We start from the raw sequence: 22582 nt of genomic DNA on the forward strand, positions 1-22582 counted from the left end.
TATAGACCTGAAACTAGTGTACAAAGATCAAGGTAGTTGTGCTTGATCAGGAAAATGGTGTGAATGATTTAAAGTTATAAATAAATTACAAAAAAGAACAAACAATTGAATTTCTGTACTTTGGTAAAAAGTTAACTAAAGAAGGGAAGCGGATGGTGAAATTTTAGGGTCTGCTGACACAAATGGGTAGCATGTGGCTTTGTTCAAGGAATGAATGAATGTTGAAAGATCCAAAAATGCCTATGCGTAAGCATGATTTTGCCCATTTTATTGTATGGAAGTGAGAGTTGGGGATATAATAGATAAGTTGAATGCAGTGGTAATGGGGTGCTTAAATATTTATAAGAGATACAGTAAAGAATGAATAGCGGCTAAATGAATGCAGACTGAACCGGAAAGTGAGTACTGTAACTAATTGGAAAGAAGCATACTGAGGCACTTTGGTCATACTGAAAAAATGAGGATCAAATCACAAAACAAATATATGAGCAGGTGTGAGAGAGTGGAAGACTGAAAAGATCTTGGTTGGATGGAGTTCCTCAAAAAGGCATTTAAAGAAGACAATGTATAAAGTGATGTATGGGTGCATTAGACACAAAGGATGCAAAGTTATGCAGGCATTTTGTGAATGGTATTGATGTAAACAAGTATATTAACTATATTTCTTACCTCAAGTCTTTACTTATTTGTCAAATTTGTCACCACCCATCTCCGAGCGGAGGAACTCTGGGCGGTTCCTTCGGTTTTTTATTTCTTACCCTCTTTCAATATTCTGTACAATATTGTTTGTCCCAAACAGGTATATATGTATGTCTGCATGGCTTAGCGTGTTGTGCCATTCTACTCAGCTGTTCTTTAATAAACCAAGGTGCGCAACTATTTCTGGAGAGTGCTACGCTTGGCTTTTGAATGGCATGCTGGGACCAAGGAAAACTAGATTGGATTTTATTTTATTTATCTCGGTGATACTTGGAGATCTCTGGGGTCCACATTAACACCGTGGTTCAGGTGATGCAGCTCTCTAATACACTATGAATAAATAAGCGAAGGTCTGGGGCATTCTGTTAGCTCTGAGTATTGGATCTCTTTCAAGATGGTCACACTGGTGAAGATTAAACAGCATCATCGTTATCCTGTGTTAACCAGCAGCGATTAGCCTAGCTGCAGATACATATATACCTTCTACGAATATAAAAAATGTAATAGAAATACGTAGCCATAAAAACCTCTAGATGTAAAAACCCCTATGCTGGAATAAATGTTGTAAAATGAAGGAGCCCCAAAGCCAAACTAGAGAAATTTATTACTGCCAGCACAAGGAAGACTCATCTGTAAGCAGATACAATTCTTTTCATCTTCACCCAAAGGCAAGAAATTACATCCATAATGTATAGATCAGTTTCCAGGAGAATTTCGTTTGCAGAAAATAGATATTTATACAAAATTATAAAAAAAAAAAAAAGTTTGTATAAAAGTTATTGCATTTACCATGGATAAAAGTATCCACGTGCGGTGACAGAACAAGTTTGGCCTTTTAAAATATTAGGGTGGTTTGTTTGTTTTTTTAACTTGAAAATCAGGATGCACAAAAAGTATACACTTCCTACAAAAGAGACAAAGTTTCAATTCCTGAGTATACTAAAGCTATAAAAAATGAGAAGCATCGGGAAGGCAGATTCTTAAAAAGTCATGGGGTTTATGGGCACTTTCTTTCTACGCACTGCTTTCCCCCTTCTTCATATTCTTGCTTCGAAATCCACATCTGTTGGAAGGTACCCTACAAAAAGTCAAAAGCAGAAATAGTCACTCCATCTCACGATAGCTATTTGTGGCATATGGAAACTAAGTTATGCACAACTTGCCTTAGCGGAAGATTGCAATATGGTTCTCACTCAGTTCCCCTTCAAGTGCCCCCCCAACTTTACTGCAGTATTTTCTTGCCTTCCTCCTCCTCCTCCATGCCTAATTTGGACTGCATGTTTCTTGAAGCAGGTGCCTCACTTTGCATAAATTACCATATTAAATGGTGATGCTCTCACAATCACACAGATATTAAAATATTGGGGGGGGGGATTGAGTTAAGAAAAAAGCCTACTAAGGAGAGAAGCAGTGAAGTATATGAAGTTTTGCATATTGTGGGGAAGGTGAAAAGGGAGTTTTTTCCCATCTACAGCTCCTAAAATATGAGAATCTAGTACTAACATGGTTATGTAGATGAAGATAACACAGAATGTGGTTAACCTGTGAAATCTGCCTGCTGAAGATGTATTGATGGCCATTAGCTCAAGGAATGGTTCCTGACTGGCTCCTAGTCATGAGAGAGTTACTCCTTTTTACCCATGAGATAATTTCGACTGATACTCCTTCTGCCGAAGAAAGGGTATTTCTATGCTCATGTCCCACTGGTGAGCTTTCCATGAATATCTGGATAGTTGTTGTGCTAACTAATCCAAGACTCTTAATACATCTTCTAAATGCCAGAAGACAGAGTGGGCAATTTCATGAACTGCAATTCTCCCGTGCCTTTGCTCAGCATACCATTCTAAACATGCCCACAGCACTGCTCAGCTTGCAGGTGGGCTGATGCAAGTCCTCGGTTTTAGACATTTACGAGTTTCCCTAGTGGATTTCCAGACACTACTGTAACTGCTACCCAATATGTGAAATACATTAGGTACCAATTTAACATGAGGGATTTAACTTTTCAAACTATAAGTAGGGCTTGACTATTTGAAGGGCTGGCTATCTTGCCCCAGATCTCTTAGAAATGCCATCTCTTTCTGAGATGGGTTCCTTGGGCCTGCAAGAAAGGGCTGAAGGAGATGGAAGCTTGCCATGCCTAACCTATTATTGGTTGCAACAAGACGTGTTCAAGTGATGGCTGCTGTTGATTTAACAGGACTGAAAGTAGGAAAGGACAGCTAATCCATGCTTCCACTTTTCTTGTTATGGCAGTGATTTTAAAGAATAATTAAGGAAAGGCAAAGGTCTGACTTAGCCAGCTTAACATTCTGTATGTTTAGAGTTATGGGACAAGTCCTGGAAAGAAACGATTAGCACTGGGGTGGAAGTAGGAGGTGCCTCGTCATCCATATTTTTCTTTTGCAAAGATGCTGACTCTGAATGGAAAGAGGAATCACCCACCAGTGTCTGAAGCAGGTGCTTTTATGTTTGACGTGCTGTACCCATCAAAGAAGGGTTCACTGCAATTCTGCAGACTTCTGAATGGATTGATTGCTTGTCATTCCCTTGTTACATACAAAATTAGATGCTTCTTCCCTCTCTCTCTGTCATGTACCCTCCTGTATCCACAGTCTTTTTAGGAACCATCAGCAGCCAAAATAGTTTACTAACCAAAGAAGCCAAAATGGAACCACCAATCCAGGAACTGAACCTTCGCTCCACTGTTGTATTGTTTGCTATTAACTTCAACCGCATGCTCTGAAATCAGAAAAGAGATTAATGGTAGTTGTGGGTGGGGAGGAGCCTTCCCAAATGATAACCGTTAATATTTGCTGTTCTGAAATGTATGCTCTACATTCCAGAATACAGATCAGGGCAGCTCAAGTCATAGTCAACCAAGATCACTGCTTTATGTCAGAAGGGGCAACCTGCTTCGATCCTTAATACCCAAAGACACAGAAATCTGATAGCAAAATGGGTGATTTTCAGTTGTGCAATTCCCTCCTCCAGATAAAGATAAAATAGAAGTGGGAAACCTTGGGGCGGGGGGGGGGGAACCTAACTGCTTCATTTCCACCTTATTTCTGACCTCCCCAAATAACTGCAATTCTGCATTTTGCTGTTGAATTTTGGCAGCATGATTAAAAACCCCAAACGGGGCAGGAAGTAGCCACACCTTCCTGTAATGTCACCATCAAGCTTTGCCTGGAAAAGCTGCCCACCCAATTCTACATCCATGAGTGTTCCCTGGCCACCTAATACTATACATTCCTACCATAAACAACTAGAAAAAGAAAAATGAAGACCTTTCAATTCTTTCCTAAGTGCCTTTCATATGTTGGGACTACACATCCCAGAATCCCTTATAATCTGAAAATTTGAGGATTTCTAGTCCCAACTCATCTGGAGAATTCTGGGTGATGAGAAGACTATCTAGAACTTCATGAACCAAATAGTTTATAATAATAAGTCAACTATCCTGTTGCTTTAGCACAGATCAGTAGAGCTGCTTGAGGAACATCCAAAGGTCTGAACGTGCTTAGCAGCATTATTGTTCACTTGGGAAGCAGCTGCCTCTGCCAACCCAATTCCCAATACAGTCTTTCAAACCACATAATGCCCCAGTTTCATGGGAAGTTGCAACCAGACAAGGCAAAAATGGGAGATATTCATCTTTACAAAATCTATACTCCAAAGCTGCTAAAACACACAGAGCTAACATAATTCTTTGGACTGTGGCTGTTAACACGGTTATCTTCAACAGACAACCCGGATCAGAATCTTCTGTATCTGTACCGATGGTGGTTTTTAATAAAGCCACCAAGGGCTAAATAAGTATGTCCAAATGAATATCATTCAAATATGCCAATATGGGGAGTTGAGAAGAGCGTAAATGTAACTATTAAATGACAAACTTACTGGAGGGGTTTTCTGCGACAGTTCTCTATTCAGCCGGTCTGTAAAACTCTGTAGTAGTGTATTTCCTCCGGCTACAATCACACTACCGTAGAGGCCCTGCAAAAGGAAAGCAATGCACATAAGTCACTGGACATGTAGCTTTCTGCAGTCTCCTTTTCAATAGTGAGGAAAGACTACACAGGCCTACAGAGAATTTGAAGGCAAATCCCACCCTCTTATATTACAGTGCAAGGGGGTAAAAACTCATTTCTGCTAACAAATTTAAAACTTGCAGGTGGTCCTTGAGCAGAAGAGAGATCTTTCCCCTTTTTAATCAGAAAGAGTCTTCCACTGTACAAAGAACATTTAAAATTCCTTACTAAATGGTATTTTAGGGAACAGGAATGCCTAATTTAGTAAAGGTATGGAAAACGGGACAAGCAGCACAATTTGGATTCTCTGTAAAGTTTGCACATTTGGGGCACAACTGCAGATGGTGAAAAATCCTGGACTCTGCACTGTAAAAGTTAGAACCACCTAACTCTGCATCGCATGCCAGACTGGACTTCCTTGGTCTCACAGAAATTCACAGAGCAATCTCAGTTACTTCTGTACAAAAATACTACACACAAAGTGGCAGCTGATTCTCAAGTGCCACATAGACCTAGGGTGAACTGAACCTTTGGCTACCTAAAACGCCAGCATTTAATGCTTAGATTTTCATTATGCACCCATGCCAAATTGTGAGAGATGGCGAAGGATCACAGAAAAAAAAAAATCAGCATTCTTTGCCCGAAAGCATCAATTCAGTTCCCCGTTTCAGATGCCAGTCAACATGGCTGACAATCGCCAAACATTTCTTTCCTCTGATCAAGCTTTGTTTCTAGGATTGCTGCTTCTCTTCTAAAATTTGAAGAGCTTCTAAAAGTGGAGGAACGTCCATCTGAAGCACCATTAGCCATCTTCTAAAATATACATAATTTGAAAAGGTAAAGCATTTCACTACTATTACTACTCAGCTTTTGACATACAAATGATATAATCATCAGCATCACTGAAGCTTTTACATAGTCTTTGTAGATCAGCTGTCCTCCAAGAAGATGCAAAAAGGAACAAGTATTAGGCATTCAGGCAGAGAAGTACTTTCCCACCATCTGGTACTTAATTCTTTTGTAAGTTATCCTCTTGTAACTAGAGAACTGTTTCTTCTAGAAAAAGGAAGCCATTCTTGATAGAGCACACCATCAAGCAAGGGGAGAGCCACCTGGGTCACCTTAAAAAGAGATCAGGGAGATCCCAGGAAGGATCAGGTGATCAGTGCTGAATACCGAATAGCTCTGTGACAATTAACGTGCGTTCGGTTTCCATCCCTGGAAAACACAAAGAGGGTTTCTCTCGTTCACACACAGTTTGTGTGTTCTCTATAAACAGCTATGTAAGGAGAATGTTGGTATGTGGCCTAATCTTCTTAGAGAACAGCAGATGTTTCGCTAAGACTATTCAACAAGCCTGTCGCTGACACGAGAACTGAACCATGGTCATCGGATCGGCAGCCTTTAAGCTACCCCAGGGCTTACCTGGGGACTGCAACTGAGCTTTCAGGTACCCCTGAATGGTGCAGATTTCTGCATCGGAGCACAGTTCTACCCTGCCAACCCACCATTCCGAATTTTAATCACAGAGAACGAGCTTCCCATCACGCCTAGCTAAAACCTACCGGCCGGATGTCTATATCGCACATTCCAACACTAGTGGTGACCACGTGGCTCACACCAAGCATTGTGTTGCCAGATAAGCCCTAGGAAGGAGAAAGAATGTCTGGCATCAGTTGTTATCACGTAACAGGCAGAATTAGGAAGAACATTGTGGGAGAATGTTGTCATCGAGTAAAAAACTTTAATGAAATGGGAAGCTCCACCTGGTAATTCTAATCAGTATAAAAAGGTATTACGCAGCAGAGCTCACAGAACCTCTTCTTTTTCCTTCTTATGACACGGTTTATAACTAATCACTTTATTCAAGGTAAGGAAAGGAGAATCAAGTTTCTGCTTCCTTTTGAGCAGGTACATCCAAGCTGGCTAGCAATGCATTTGTGACTACTTCCTTGCAGGTCCCAGACTCACGAAGTGCACCAGAATAAAAACAGTACGATAAAATACAATAAAGTAAGAAAATTAACTGAAAGGCAAAAGTCAGATACAGAGAAGGTAAAGTAGTGCAGTACTCTGAAACTTTGCACAATACTCTGCTCCTCATAGCCTTCACCACCACCCCAATCCAAAACTGATTTGCAATTAGTAACAAATGAATTTTGCAGGTTACAATGCACTTAGCAGCGGTTTGTGTTATCCTAGAGCAGTATTTTTCAAACTTGGCAACTTTTAAGATGTGTGGACTTCAAGTCCCAGAATTCCCCAGCCAGAATGCTGGCTGGGGAATTCTGGGACTTGAAGTCCACACATCTTAAAGTTGCCAAGCTTGAAAAACGCTGTCTTAGAACGTCTGTCTGCCAGAAGGAGATTTACAGTACGTAAAATTCATTTGGTCGTGCAGCGAATGGTTCAATGAAGGATGTTAAGAGCTTCCTTCGCCAATGGCGCAAAGCTACCATGTATGGGGTTTGACTGAACTCTTCTAAACCGAGGCTGTAAACCTTGCATGGCCTTGCAGCACTCACTTTGCTTCTTAAAAACCTGAAAATTCAACCCACCCCAAAACTCAGGACAATTGTTTATGGCTGAGCAAGGAGTAAGATTGTAAAACAGAGCCTTCCCCTATCTGAGTTCCTAGGCAGATCAATTCACACAAGAAAGAAACCAAAACAGATTCCATAACCACAAGCTCTTATGAAGACCATAAACTCTTCATGAGCAAAATTCCCTTTTTGCACATCATGTCACAGCATGGTGTACTCATCTACATAATGGCATATGAGGCCTCAAAATGTGGCAATGCATGTGTAAGTTAAAACCACAACACGTGAAAATAAAACATGAACACAAAATTCTAACGTCTGAAACTAAAACACTAAATAAGCACTACATAAATTTACTATAATGTAAAATGAGAGCCTCAACATCAGATGTCATGGAAACACAAAACGCACTGTGACTTTTCTAGAATTCCCCTACAATCCACAAAATTAAGATTCTAGAGTACTTGTCTTCAGCCATTTCCACTTGTTTCCATAAAACTGCTGTTGAACATAGGTACACAAAGGATCCATTTCCATTCCATCTTACTTAGTTTTACCTTTACATTTGAAGGGTCAAACAAGCCTTCAGGAATTTTTAGCCGCTCAGCACCAAAATCACAATTGTAGCCATTGGGGAACTCATAGTGTACCGTGGGCATTTGCGCAGCCACCCTGGAGACAAAAATCATTCATTTTCAGATGGCATTCAGTGAATATGCATTTATTTTCCCCTTTTGATAAAATAAATTACATTTCTAATCAGCTTTTTCTCTTCAAGAAACCTGAGAAATAGCAATTTAAAAACAGTGGAAGAATCTCTTGGCAACTCGGTGTCTTCCAGATGTTTTGAACGAAGATCCCATATGCCCTAATCAACACAGAAATTCACATGAATTTGGGGAGCTATAATTAATATCTGGAGAATACCTAATTCTCCATCTCTGCTGTCAAACAAAGGAAAAAAAGGATTTTGATTTTTTTTTAAAACCAGATCACATTTTGCCCTGTGCCACATCAGTGTGAGAGCAGAAAGGTCCCCTGTGCAAGCACCAAGTTATGTCTGACCCCTTGGAGGGATGCCGCTTTTGTGACGTTTTCTTGGCAGACTATAGCGGGGTGGTTTGCCATTGCCTTCTCCAGTCGTCACCTTCCCCAGCAAGCCGGGTACTCATTTTACCGACCTCGGAAGGATGGAAGGCTGAGTCGGCCTGAGCCAGCTACCCAAGAATCCAGCTTCCTCTGGGATCAAACCCAGTCGTGGGGAGAGTTTTGGTTGCAATGCTGCCGCCTACCACTCTGCGCCACACGAGGCTCTGCCACATCAGTATCTACAAGGAATTTCTATCTGGGTTTTCTGCAAAATCCAGGAATATTGTGGCTATAAAAGGTAAAGGTTTCCCTTGACGTAAAGTCCAGTCGAATCCGACTCTAGGGGGCGGTGCTCATCTCCGTTTCTAAGCCTTGGAGCCGGCGTTGTCATAGACACTTCCAGGTCATGTGGCCAGCATGACGACTCGGAACGCCGTTACCTTCCCGCCGAAGCGGTACCTATTGATCTACTCACATTTGCATGTTTTCGAACTGCTAGGTGAGCAGGAGCTGGGACTAGCAACGGGAGCTCACCCCGCCGCGCGGTTTCGAACCGCCGACCTTCCGATCGACAGCTCAGCGGTTTAACCCGCAGCACATACTCAGGGGCTAATGGTGGCACCCAAAAGGCCCCATAAGCATTTTACATCCTAAAAAAAGGGGTTCCCAGCTTTCTTGCAGCTGGTGGCAGCCCTTTAATTTACCAGTCTCACAAAGGCTGCAGAGACTTCAGACAAAGGGATTTCAGCCTGCTTAGAGGGGATTTTAAGGGAGAAAATGGAAGGGTTAGGTTAAGTGGCCTAGAGGAGAACTGCATGGTCAATTTTGTAACGTTAAGGCACGAACCAGCCTACAACTTCAGACTGGAAAAGACTGGAATCTGGGTTTTATATCAGCCACTGTAACACTCCCATTAAATTAAGAAAGACTTACTGCTCATCATAAGCTGAATCAGAAACTTGTAGAACAGACGCTTGAAAGTCCTGAATAACACACTATTGGAGGAGAAAAGATGTTTGCGTATGAGGATTTCTGACACAAATACTGCTATATTTTTTAAAAAAAATCAAGGTAAGGCAAAGCTCCAAATTAGACAACATGGATACCACGTTCCCAATGTCACTATCATTTTGGGAAACCCCAGTGGGACCTCCAGTTATAGGTCAGGAAAAACTTAGTAGCAGCAAGCACCACAGTGGAAACAATATCCACAGAGGAGATGACCTCTACTTCCCTGCATGTGTTCAGACTGAAATCTGTTTTAGGCTGGATTCCTGAACTCAGAAGAGGAGTGGGCTGGACAGCCTAAATTGCTCCCTCTAATGCTGCAGCGCTATGACCAAAAAAGCCCCCAATGCTGGCCTCTTTAAGAAAGCCCTATCTAAGTACAAACAATGGAATTGTTTGTTTGTTTGTTTGTTTATTATGCAAATTTTGTTACCGCCCATCTCCCCCAAAAGAGGAACTCTGGGCAGTTTACAATAAAATTAATGCTATAACAATAAACATTAAAATCCCATAAAAATAAAAACAAGTTACAAATATAAAACACAATATAAATAAATATGGAATCCAAGTGGCTCTAAAGATTCCAATCCGGTGGGAGGGCCTCTAAGGCGCAAGCCACCCCCAAGAATGGCTACCCACCTTCCCACCCCAAGCGAGATGGCAGAACCAGGTCTTCAGGGCCTTCTGGAAGGTCAGGAGTGAAGGGGCCTGCCTCACCTCCAGGGGCAAGATGTTCCAAAGGGCAGGGGCCACTGTAGAGAAGGCCCGCTTCCTGGACCCCGCCAGGTGGAATTCTCTTGCCAACAGGGTCCATAGCATGCCACCTCTGCATGACCAGGTGGGCCGAGTCAATGTGATGGGGATGAGATGGTCCCTCAGGTACCCTGGCCCCATGCCATGTAGGGCTTTAAAGGTGATAACCAACACCTTGAATTGGACCCGGAAGCAGACTGGCACCTAGTGCAGCTCGCGCAGCAAAGGTGTTATATGTGCCGATCTAGGGGCACCAAGATTTATGACATTACAGAAATATATCTGTAATGTCATAAATCAAAATATAAGACTCTCCAGGAACCCTAGAAGGATGCATGGAGCAAGCAATCCAGTTCAGGATTAAGAAAGTCAACTCTTATGGGGAAACATCCATTAACCAATTATCCCATAAGTTGGGTTAAGACACACCTAGACCAATACTGCAGGTGACCGTGCATACAGGTAGTCCTCATTTAACGACCACAATTGGGACCGGCAACTCAGTCGTTAAGCAAAGCAGTCGCTAAGTGAAACCACAACTGTGTTTATGATTTTACTTCAGCTTTCCTTTGCTTTACAGACCTGCGAAGGTCGTAAATGTGAGGATTGGTTGCAAAATTACTTTTCCATCACCGCTGTAACTGTGAATGGTTGCTAAATGAGGACTACCTGTAGTTATGTGCCCAGGTCTGGGAGCATACTATAGTGATAAGAATGGTGAAGCATGCTCCCTTTTCTGTTCTTACTGCATCTACAGATTCTCCTCCAGTAGCTTGGTTCAAGGCTACCCATTCCATCTGGGGGAAAAGTCAGAGCAAAGATGCTCCTACCAGTTGCTGGGACACGTTTGCAAGGTTTTTGCAGATAAAAATCACTTGCATTCACTCAGTGTTGGAACTCCACTTGGGCAGAGTTTAGAGAGGTGACTCAAGTAAGGGCAGGACCCTTTTGAACTTGTGGAGATTAGTGAAGAGGACAGGCCCCGCTGGGACATTGGGCCTGGACCCACATCCACGCTGATTTGTGTGTCTAGACTTACCATGTGATAAAATGCTACATACAGGTGATGTTAATAGTGCTATTAATTTCCTCTTTACTAACTGTAATTCATAGATTGCATGTGGTGAAGAAATCTTATTTAATCATCGGAGCCATGGGACACATCAGTAATTCACTCCTAAAGGAACCATTCCTTACAGGAATCAATGTATTTGCAGGGAATACTTCTTATATCCCAGTAAATTAACTTACGGACAAATACTTACATTGCACATATAATTGTGCCAAGACCTTGTGACCTGAGGCAATTTCTCTTTTCTCTTCCAGTTTGCGGGAGAACCCTCTCGAACTGCTTCCTGGAATATAAAATCAAGGTCACTCAAAAGGGCCACACTCAAATGCATTATTCAAGACAGACAGCTTAGAGCAGCTATAAACCCAGGTATCCTGAGGATACACAAGGTTTCCTTTTATGCCAAGACAACACCTAGGCATCCACAGAATATTCCAGCCTGACTAACCTAAAGGCTATTTACACTCAGTCCAGCTCTCACCATTTAATGTTTCTAAAAACATAACCACCGTGTGAAAAGGACTGTGGCTTTGCAAAGATTTACGACTGTAAATACTCTCTTTAGCACAGTAACAGAATGTTAGTTGGGTTCATGCTTCATGCAGCTGTGGAATGGTTTCTGTCAGAGACCGACAACCTATGGTTCTCCAGCTGCAGCTGAACGACGACTCCCAGCATCCATGGCCAAAGTAAAGGATGCTGGATATTGTAATTCAGCCACAACTGGACCACTACAAGTTGCCGTCCTGGCTTACGGCTTAATGTGTGAAGCCAACCTCTGTCTTGGGATAGTGAAGTACATTGGGAATCAAAACTCTTTTATGTACACCCTCCGTGTATGACTCTAAACTGTACTTAATCCCAAGGCCAGATACCTTGGCTAGATACTGGACAACTGCATGTAAGTAAATTTTTTGAATAGGAATAGGGACCTAAAAACATCACATCAGGTTGCATATTGACAGATTTGTTTTAAATATATCTCCTCATCATCCCCAACACCGAATTTACCTCCTTTGCAGGAGTTGCATAACAAATGTTTTCATGAAAACATTTTCCCACAAATGTCAACATCCCTTTGTCCATCAGATCCCATTAGTACATACATAGAGGTAGGTCTCTATGCAACACTTCACACAATAATCCTGGGAAAAGTGCTTTGAAGAGAAACGTACAAATTTTTAAAATTAAATAAATAGCACCACCACCACTCTTGGCGACTCTGATGGGAATGTCCCCAATGCTGTTGTCTTTTAATCATCCTGCCTCTCACCCATATGGGTCAGCTGTATCCACGTAGTGTCCTCGTGTTATGAGGATTCAAGTTGTGACAATTAATGCAAAGCGTCATTCATACGTAGAGGTGCTCTAAGTGGGAGACGAGGTTGATGGAATTCAGTGTTGGAGAAACGATTTTTAAACTGGAAGTATTGAGTCAAAAAGCAACCAATGTTTGCAGAAACATGCAGCCTGCAAGGAAGTCTCAGCTTCTCTCGTTCTATCCCACACAGGATCTCACCTTTGATGCAATCATATAAGGCGGGATGATCTCAATGTTCATTTCCTGAAATAGTTCCCTGCACTGCATTGAAATGAAATCTCCGGCCAGAGGTGACTTCACAATACCTAAATGCAGAGCACAAATACAATCAAAAGATTTAAGACCCTGCCACCACCCACAAGTATGTTTTGTACAGAAACCTTTTGTGGACAAATTCATGCTTCCTACCACCAGACTAACCAGGTTCTGTGTCCTTAAGGGCCACTGAGTTCCCAGATCCTGCATTTTGCTGCACAAGAGTAAAAGGAAAAATGATGGAATCCCTCTGTTTGTTAGAAGCCAAAGATGCTTCTTTCAGGAGAAACCAGATGGGGAACTTTTGGTTTATTATACATTCACTGAATCTGGATTGGCTCCTAGAAGTCCTATAAAATTATTTCCTGCATTATTCCTGAATGATTGTCTCTCATTTGAACAGCAATTGTAGTCCCATGTGGTCTTCAGTATCACTGACAAGACTATCTAATCCAGCCTTTTTACTGGTATTTATCCTCAGCACCTGGTGCTCAGACATGTACTGATTACGAGTGCAGAGGGTTACGTTTGTCTAGCTTCAAGTCTTCCATCTTTAGATAACAGTACAGCATTAGCTTTTCTTCTAGTTTTATTCTGCTATGTTCGGACGACATCTCATTCTTCTAACGGATTAGTGTTTTACAATACATTAGAAAGAGGTGCTTGGCAAAGCATGTTAGTGTGAACAGAAGACCTCTCCTTGAATTTTAAAGCAGCTGCATCTTTCTCAAATATAATGGAGTTGCTTTGAAAAGAGTCCCCAGTTGTCTGCACCCACATACGCATTTTTGCTTTCAAATGATATCTGTAATTTAAATAAATACATTTGAAATAACTAATTTCTGAAGAGACATCAGGGCTGTCATCCAAAACATCCTCTCATCCCCATTAAAAAAATCTCTCTGCTGGTGGCCAATGTGACATTTTTCATAAATAAGTTTCATTTATTTAATTTTGTTTGGTATGAAGAAACCCTGTCATTTATCTGCCTTAAGTTTTAACTATACCGTGGGATTGCTCAGATCATGCTGGAAGATTTCTCACCTTGCTGAAGCACATATCCGTCATGGACCGGAATTGCAGTGGTGTGAGTTGCTCCACTATCTAAGATCAACCCCGTGGATCTGCCATTCGCAAAGCTAGTTGCGGAGTTAAGGAAGACAACAGAATTTTGGCACAGTAACAGCATACTCATTATGGTTTATTTTGCTTTTATATGTTGCATATAAAATTATAGCTGATCATATTACGTGTTTTTTCTTGTTATATTTCTGGCAGCTTTGGGGAGGGGGGAAGCAGCTTAGGGAACTAAACTGGCTGTAAATTACATCCAATTTATAGAGGAATAAGTCACCCAAAACTGCTTCCCAAGTATACATACACAGAATTAAGCTTCAGAACTGCTTGAAGAATTCCAAAGCCCAGTTCTGGTCAAGGTCGTATCAACTTCATTTTTATTGACACAGACAATCTACTTTCTTCCCAGCACAAAATACCATTTATTTACATTTGTCCCCTCCAATCTGGTGTCCTCCAGATGAGTTAAGCTTCAACTTCTATAATATCCTGCTAGCATGATCCCATCAATGGAGGGCACCAGACTGGAGAAGGTTGATTTTTAAACAAAATATACAAATGCAACAAGGAACCAGTTTTTATATAACAAACTTAATGAGATCTCCCTATACATAATTCATTAGTTTTCACAATTTACTGTATCTGTTTGGGAAGTAGCACAGGAACAGGATCTTGGTTAAACAATTATAAAAGCTACTTTATAACTGCTTCCTTAAAACAGCATAATATTTGTGATGATGCCCACTTATTCTTCAACATTTCTAGGATACGCTGTGAGTACTGCAGTTTTGCATAGGAAGAACGCAGGGATATTGTAATGTTCAAACATTAATTCAGTCAGTTTTTCACGCTTTGCTCTGATGTTCCACTAGAAAAGCACAGAGAAAATATTCAAAATACAAAAATATTATGTACTACTCAAGAAGTACGAGGCTGAAAGTTTAGACTGTAATAGTCTTATCTATTTACCAATCCTAGAGATAATTCAGTTGCCAGCACAGAAAAATATCTCATGCTAATTGGACAAAACTATGGACAAATCCAAAATAACCATTATTAAGATTTCAATAATCCAAGAGCAGACCCTTTTAAGACTAACGAATTTTATTATAAGGGCATAAACCTCTATGAGCTACAGTTCACTTCATGAGATGTACTTCATGAAACCTTAAGCCTTATTTGAGTAAACCTCGTAACAGTGATGGGGAACCTCTGACACACGTGTCAGAGGTGACACGCCACAATGTTTTGGGTGACATGCTGGCGTTCACCAACACCGGACAACAACTATTCTCCCTGTCTGAGTTACCAAAGAAACTGAAAGAACAAAAGGCACTGCAATTCCCACCCCCCACCTATCTCCCCCTCCCCCATCTCTGCCCTTTTGGCCGTCCAAAACTGGATTGTATTCTTTTAAAATAAGTATGTAAAGAATTCTCTTTTGTTCAAGAGGAGTGTGACACGCCAGCAGAGTCAAGTTACGCATTTTCTGAATTTTCGACACGCTGAGCCCAAAAGGTTCACCCTCACTGCCTTATAATATGATTAAAATGATTTTTGGGTTTCATAGACTAATATGGTTCTCCTCCTCCAACATCTAGGATTTCAATAGTAACAATTTCCTCTGTTTCCAGTACTCATTAGCAATTTCTAACAGATGTATTGTGTTAATAAAATTCTGAAGAAGTGTTTGTTAGCACTGGGATCATATCATTATATCAATGCACCCAAGACAGATTCTTTTCCAGTATTCATATTTGAATTTATTATTCTATTTTGGTATTTTTATTCACATGATTTTTGATGCTTTTACTTATGTGAGCCTAAGAGCTATTAACAATTAAATGATATATAATGTTCTTTTCAAAATAACCACAAAGGGCGCACACAACTCTTTCTAGCACAAAGCAATCTTCCATATATGACATGCACATATATAACTTGAGTTTTAAATTAATATTGTACAATAATAATCTACTCACAGATACCTCAATTAAACTTGCTATATTTCTTTTCAAGCCCTCTTTTAAAGGCATTTATTATATATTTATTATCTAGATTTATAAGGCTGCCCAACTCAAACAGTGTGACTCTAAGCAGCATAGTAAAGGTAAAGGTAAAGGTTTCCCTTGACGTAAAGTCCAGTCGTGTCCGACTCTAGGGGGCGGTGCTCATCTCCGTTTCTAAGCCTTAGAGCCGGCGTTGTCATAGACACTTCCGGGTCATGTGGCCAGCATGACGACTCGGAACGCCGTTACCTTCCCGCCGAAGCAGTACCTATTGATCTACTCACATTTGCATGTTTTCGAACTGCTAGGTGAGCAGGAGCTGGGACGAGCAACAGGAGCTCACCCTGCCGCGCGGTTTCGAACCGCCGACCTTCCGATCGGCAGCTCAGCGGTTTAACCCGCAGAGCCACCGCGTCCCCTAAGCAGCATACAGGACAAAAAAAACCCAACAAAAACAAAACCCCAAGCCATATAACATTAAAACATATGCCATGAATAAATATAAAATCCAAAATATAAAATGGCAACCAAGTCCACTCCACTGGCCCCTAATGCCCAGGAGACAAGCCGGGCCTGAACAGCTTTCCTAAAGGTGAGCAGAGTTGGGGCCTCTCATATATTGATGGGGTGGGGGGTAGGGATTTGATATTCAACCCCCTACCAACTATTTTAATTACACAGCCAAATATTCTAGTTAAACAGCCATATATTTATGCACGTAGTTTGATGAGCTCTTTGAAAGAAATAAAACCAATTTTTACTCACTGGTGCTTCAGACATTAGAACAGGATGCAGTGCAGCTTCAGATTTGATGTGCATCTTATAGGTGTGATCCAGGATGGCTTGGAAACTATCCCAATCTTCAACTGTAACAACATAAAATTAATGCTGTTTTTGTCAACGGAATGTGTTCTGCTTGTTGCATATATGTTATTAACACAAGGTTCAGCATGAAAATATAAGCAGCTCATGGACACGGTCAAAACAGGATAGAGGACTGACAATATATGCTATAAAACAACCATCATAAAATGGACCATCTAAGATAGCAAAATTAACAACGATTTTGGAGCATAAATATACCACTTCTCGCTGAACAAAGAAATTTAGCATTAGGTTTGTCTTGACCATGATCAAGTAGCATGTGCCATGAGTTCTTTTAATTATGGTTCACTGAATATACAGGATGGCTGAGTTCCTATACCACATGAAGGCTGTATCAAACAAAGCACATTATGACTAGTGTAATGTATGACCTCAGCCAATGTCTGAACAACAGTTGAGAACTAGTGAAAAGTTTAAAGTAGGTCTCCAAGCAGTGTATGTGTCATAAGTATCCAATATGCCTCAAGCAGGGCAACCCTTCGTAGCCCACCGGTTTCCATGAAGTCTCAGTGGCATCCCTTATTTGGAGGGATAGCCTTAGCTGGGCAAGCCAAACTATGCTTTCAGCAGGCATTCAGGATTTTATCCAGGATTAGGATAAGAAAACCACTGTAACGGTTAACCAGGCTTCAACATTATCTCTGAACAGAATCCCTGTCTTTTACCTTAAGCAGAATGAAGAATGACCACAGAAAAGACCCAACAAACTACACAAGAGAGGACCATGTTTTTCAGTTCCCCAGAGTGCTGATATTTAATTAGAGTTACATCTTCTCTATAAGGATTCAAAAAAATCACTAGGTTTCCTCGGAAATCCTTATTTCAGACTAAGTCCACATAATAAATGGAAGGAGAAAAAGGGAATGTACAAGGTTCCTGTGTTATTCTAAAAGCAATCTTGGTTTGAGCAAGATAACACTTTTATTTTCATCTTCCTACCACCACCACATATCTTGTCCTGAGTAGGACAAAATCTGTTTTTCAGAAATAGAGATTCTGATGTACCACAAAATAGCAAGCAGGATTTAAATTCAAAAAGAGGAAACACAGAACATCATACTCATTCCATTTTTCAAAGGTGAAATGGCTTCCATATTCTCCCTTGGAACTCTCAAGGCATTTGTGTCTATGTAGTATGTTGGCCCTCCTTGCTTGCTTTTATCACTGTCAATCTCCATCATGGAGCTTCCATCATCCCGGTCCAAGACCACCCCAATGGCAGTAGGGAAGTCCACCTAAAATAAACAGTGTGGAGACCAAACATATAATGTTATACAATGATCACCTGCTTGTATTATTTTAACTAGCCTAGGTGTTACAAAAACGGGTGATTATCCATCAAGATCCCACATTTCCATAGCCGCCTTCTGCTTCCAAAGATCAAGATGGAGTTGACCAACTGTGTGGCTAGGCCAAAACATTATGTACCTTTAGGAAATGTTTCTGCTATGATAAATCAGTTATTAGCTACGGGGATCGTATGGACAAAGATTGGGATCCAAGAGAAAAGTTCTGAAGAAACCACATAATGGTAGATAAACAGAGTATGTAGGGAAATAACTTTAGACAGCAAAAACTACACTTAATATGAAAAGTGAAATGTAATTTTTTCCTGGGCAATAGCGATTATTGTAATTAATAATTAGATTTATAGGCTGCCCTGATCTGTTATGACTGTGGGCAGCTTCCAAAATGCAACAATAAAACACAGAACATATCATCCAAAAGAAAGGCTGGAGAAAATCAACAATCAATTAATAACAGAGAAGGGCAACTCCCTGGGTCCCACCAGGTGACATTGTTTAATTGATGGGACCCAGAGCATACCAATTAATCAAGCGGATATGACAAATAAACACATAACTGTAATGTTTCACATATTATCGGACCACAATTGCTCAGGGGATGTTCTGTTGTTTATTATATAGAGCAGTGTTTCTCAACCTTGGCAATTTTAAGATATGCGGAAGTCAACTCCCAGAATTTCCCAGCCAACATGTTGGGGAATTCTGGGAGTTGAAACACTTATATAGAGCTTTGCTTTGCTATATTAAGTTATGAGGGCTCCTCGCTTAATCTACCACTTTACTTTTGTCCTTACCTTTGGGCAATCCTCTCCAGCATAGCCAGCTCTCACTGTGCAGGAGCCAATATCAAACACCAGAGCACCAACTTCATCTGCAGACAGAGATGTATCATTTCAGTTTATTTAAATGCAGTACAAAAGTCCCAGCTCCTGCCAACCTAGCAGTTCGAAAACATGCAAATGTGAGTAGATTAATAGGTACCGCTTCGGCGGGCAGGTAACGGCGTTCCGTGTAGTCATGCTGGCCACATGACCACGGAAGTGTCTACGGACAAACGCCGGCTCTTCGGCTTTGAAGCGGAGATGAGCGCCGCCCCCGAGAGTCGGACACGACTGGACTTAATGTCAAGGGAAACCTTTACCTTTACCTTACAAAAGCACTACCTTGTTTTACTGACAAAATACTCTAATTCTTGATATAACCACCCAGAAGACAGGGGAAAAAAAACTGTTGCCACTCAGATACATCCCAAATGAATGAGCTTCTTACATGTACTGGTAAAGCTTACATATACAAGCAGAGTATAGTGAGCTCTCAAGCCTATCAGTGCTGTAACCCCCTAAAATGATAAATTAATTTGCGTGACCTTCTCCTTGAAATAAAACAAATGAGTTCATTGGGTTAGGATGGAACAAAAAATAAATATACCATGTACTTTTAACCATTACGTTTTCCTCTATAAATCAAATAATATAATGACAGAACCCTACAACTTTATAAAAATAAAATCTTTTTCTTGGAAATAATCAAATGCTTTAAAGCCATATTTTTCAAGGGAAGGCTAAACCACCTTAGTTTTTACACCTTCCTATTTCCTGAAATGTGGGTTTTATTTTGAAACTGCCACTCTCTCATTCCACACATATTTTAGATCAATATTTGAAACAATTGTAGGAAATCCCGATTTTGCTGTCAGCTTGTCCAATCAGAGTGGGAGCAAGTTCTAGCAGTATTCTACTTTGTATGAAAAAGCCCCCCACAATCTGCAACTTCCCCCTTGAGGGTTATAATCCACATTTTGAGAATCCCTGGGATAAGTAACATGCAGAACTTGGACCAGGGAGACCAGACTAAAGTCCTCACTCAACCAGGGCTTGCTGGGTGATCATTCTTTCATTCTACTTCACAAGGTTCTTGTTATGGGGATAGGATTAGGGGAGCCCCCATTTATGCCAGGTGGAGCTTTCAGAGAAAAAGCAGGCAAAAATGCAATACCTATTTTTTTTTCCCCAAACATCCATGAATAAAGTTGGTCTGTAAGTATTTTTTTTTGTAATCAATTTATATGGCCACCCATCTCACAAACATGGGCAGCTAACAACACATTAAAACAATAAAAACAGGTAGTCCTTGGTTAATGACAGTAATTGGGACTGGCAACTCCATCGCTAAGTGATGCAGTCATAAAGTGCGTGTCACGTGACTGCACCGACTTACAACAACAGCTCCGGCAGTTCCTGTTGCCCTTGTTAAGCAAATCCCATGAGGTTGTTAAGTGCAACGTCATGTGATCGCCATTTGTGACCTCCTGCCGGCTTCCCCAGTGACTTTGTTAGAAGCCAGAGGTGAAGGTCGCAAATGGCAATCACGTGACCACAGGATGCTGTGACCATCATAACTGCAAGCCAATTGCCAAGCCAGAACTGCGATCACGTGACTGCAGGGACGCTGCAATGGCCGCAACTTTGAGGAGCCATCACAAGCCTCCTTGTTCAGCACCATAACTTCGAATGGTTGCTGAATGAGTGGTTGTTAACCAAGGGCTACCTGTGAAAAAACAACAATGTTCACCAAAGATGAACCCAACAAAACAATAAAGAGAAAAAACTTAGGGGGGCATCAAATATGCCACACAATCCTGGGAATTCTTAGGAGTTTCCATACTTCCCAACCATGGAATTATTATTCTCATCAGTAACAATACTTATAAATCACCCCAAATCTGATGGCCTTTGGGTGGTTCCCACGAGCACCCTAGAAACAGACTATAATAATGCAATTATCAACAAATGCATCATATTAATAACAACGAGAGATGCTCCTAATCACCCTAGGATCCAAATGCCCATTGTTACACAACAGTTTGAAGGGCCTTGCATGCTGAACAAAAAAGGAGGGCTGCAGCCAGTTGGTCCAAACTGGAAGTGGAAGCCTCCAAACCTCCTTAAGTTCTTAACAGACTTTCCCTCACTTTCCAAATCAAAGCTTTATGTTGGTCAGCACTGCACAAGGCAGCTAGTCATTCACACTCTCCCATGCTAGACCCATTAACACTGACACTAAATTCCATAATTTAGTGCAGACTAAACTCAATGCCTGGCACCTCCCAAGATGTCAAACGGCAGTTAAGGCTTGCGACGTTTAATAGGAAGATTTAGTGGGAGGGTTAGAAGAAAAGGGCCTGGGCCTGGGCCCCGAGTGTGTGCAGGGACCCACTTCTTGGTTGTACTAGCGATTTGGGTTAAGATGTTTCTTGGCTGCTTTGTACTTTAATTTTTCTAATGCTTGTAATTGTTTTGATTTTATTTCCATTCTGTTCGCTGCCCAGAGTCACTTGTTGAGACAGGTGGCCATATAAACTGAGTAAATAAATAATAAAAAAGTATATTCTCCAGTAAGCGAGGCTAAGCACCCTCCCAGAGTTGTTAAGAATCAGAAAGCATGCAAGCTTTATAAATTATTAGTAGATGATACAGGTGACATCGATGCAGGGCTTCAGGCAAGGCGATGCTCTCTCCCTCAGCAAAACAGACATTTAGCCTTATGGAGCCACTCAGCGCCAAAGTCTTGGGGGGGTGGGGGGTTCCCCATTATAGCAGTGTTCGTCAACCTGGGCGACTTTAAGAGGTCTGGACTTCAACTCCCAGGAGTCCCCAGCCAGCTCGGCTGGCTGGGGACTCCTGGGAGTTGAAGTCCAGACCTCTTAAAGTCGCCCAGGTTGACGAACGCTGCATTATAGGCACTGTTGTTCTTGGTATTTCTGCAACATCCCCCGCCCATCCCACCCAAGCCTAGTTAGGCATATCTGGCAACATCAGGATTAACCATCAGCACTCGTGCCACAAGAGGATCCCGGGGCAGCCAGGAGGGGAGGCGGCGGCAATCAGAGGCTCGGAAACCCGGCAGGTGGTTTAGCCAGAGCCGCTGGAGGAGGGCGCGGGCTCTGTTTCCATACATGCGAAGGAGACCCTTAAAGGCACAGGGGCTCGCGCGGGGGTCGGGGGGGTACTCAGGGGCTCCGTCCTCCAGGGTCGCGAGTTAAAGGAACGGCAGCCCCTTCCCGCCCAGGGCCGCTCACCTCCTCCGTAGACGCCGCCGCTCATGGCCGCTCGAGCTCCCGCGTCGCCGGGGGCGGCTCCAACCTGCCAGTGTCTAACCCCCTCAGCCTCGCTCCCTCGTCCGTCTGGCTGCTCCCGGACGTCCCGCCCTCGTCCCCCTCAGAGAGCCAATAGAAAGCGAAGTGGCGGAGGAGGCAGCCTATCGGAAAGGAAATGGAATACATAAGCCAATGGCGGAGTCGCTTTCTCGGGTCGTTTCGCTTCGGTTCGGTCGGGCACTCTGATAGGTTGAGATGCATCCCGCCTGCAACGCCCCCGCCTGGGAGGAGATAAGTTCGGCGGCAGTGCCTGGGGGCGGAGCTAAAGGGGCTTGGGTTGTGTGCTGCGTGGGCTCGATTCTAGGCACGCTTTTACTTGGGAGTAAAGCCTTCTGGGTTCAGTGGCGAGATTCTCTCTCCAGTGTGGTCTCTTC

The 22582-nt window shown here is 42.0% G+C and overlaps 1 protein-coding gene across 1 annotated transcript; it reads right to left on the reverse strand.

The window, feature by feature from the left end:
- Positions 1 to 1284: 1284 nt before the first annotated feature.
- On the reverse strand, positions 1285 to 22246 carry ACTL6A (actin like 6A). The gene is made up of 14 exons (XM_063306413.1): positions 22131 to 22246; positions 18847 to 18923; positions 17806 to 17980; positions 16626 to 16726; positions 14622 to 14719; positions 13819 to 13913; positions 12718 to 12824; positions 11392 to 11481; positions 9299 to 9360; positions 7834 to 7948; positions 6299 to 6379; positions 4603 to 4698; positions 3355 to 3441; positions 1285 to 1777 (listed from the first exon to the last, which is right to left on the reverse strand). The coding sequence occupies exons 1-14, from the start codon at positions 22153 to 22155 to the stop codon at positions 1697 to 1699; spliced, it is 1290 nt and encodes a 429-aa protein (XP_063162483.1). The 5' UTR covers positions 22156 to 22246; the 3' UTR covers positions 1285 to 1696.
- Positions 22247 to 22582: the final 336 nt, after the last annotated feature.

This window comes from Candoia aspera, chromosome 6 (genome assembly GCF_035149785.1).
Source record: "Candoia aspera isolate rCanAsp1 chromosome 6, rCanAsp1.hap2, whole genome shotgun sequence".
NCBI lineage: Eukaryota > Metazoa > Chordata > Lepidosauria > Squamata > Boidae > Candoia > Candoia aspera.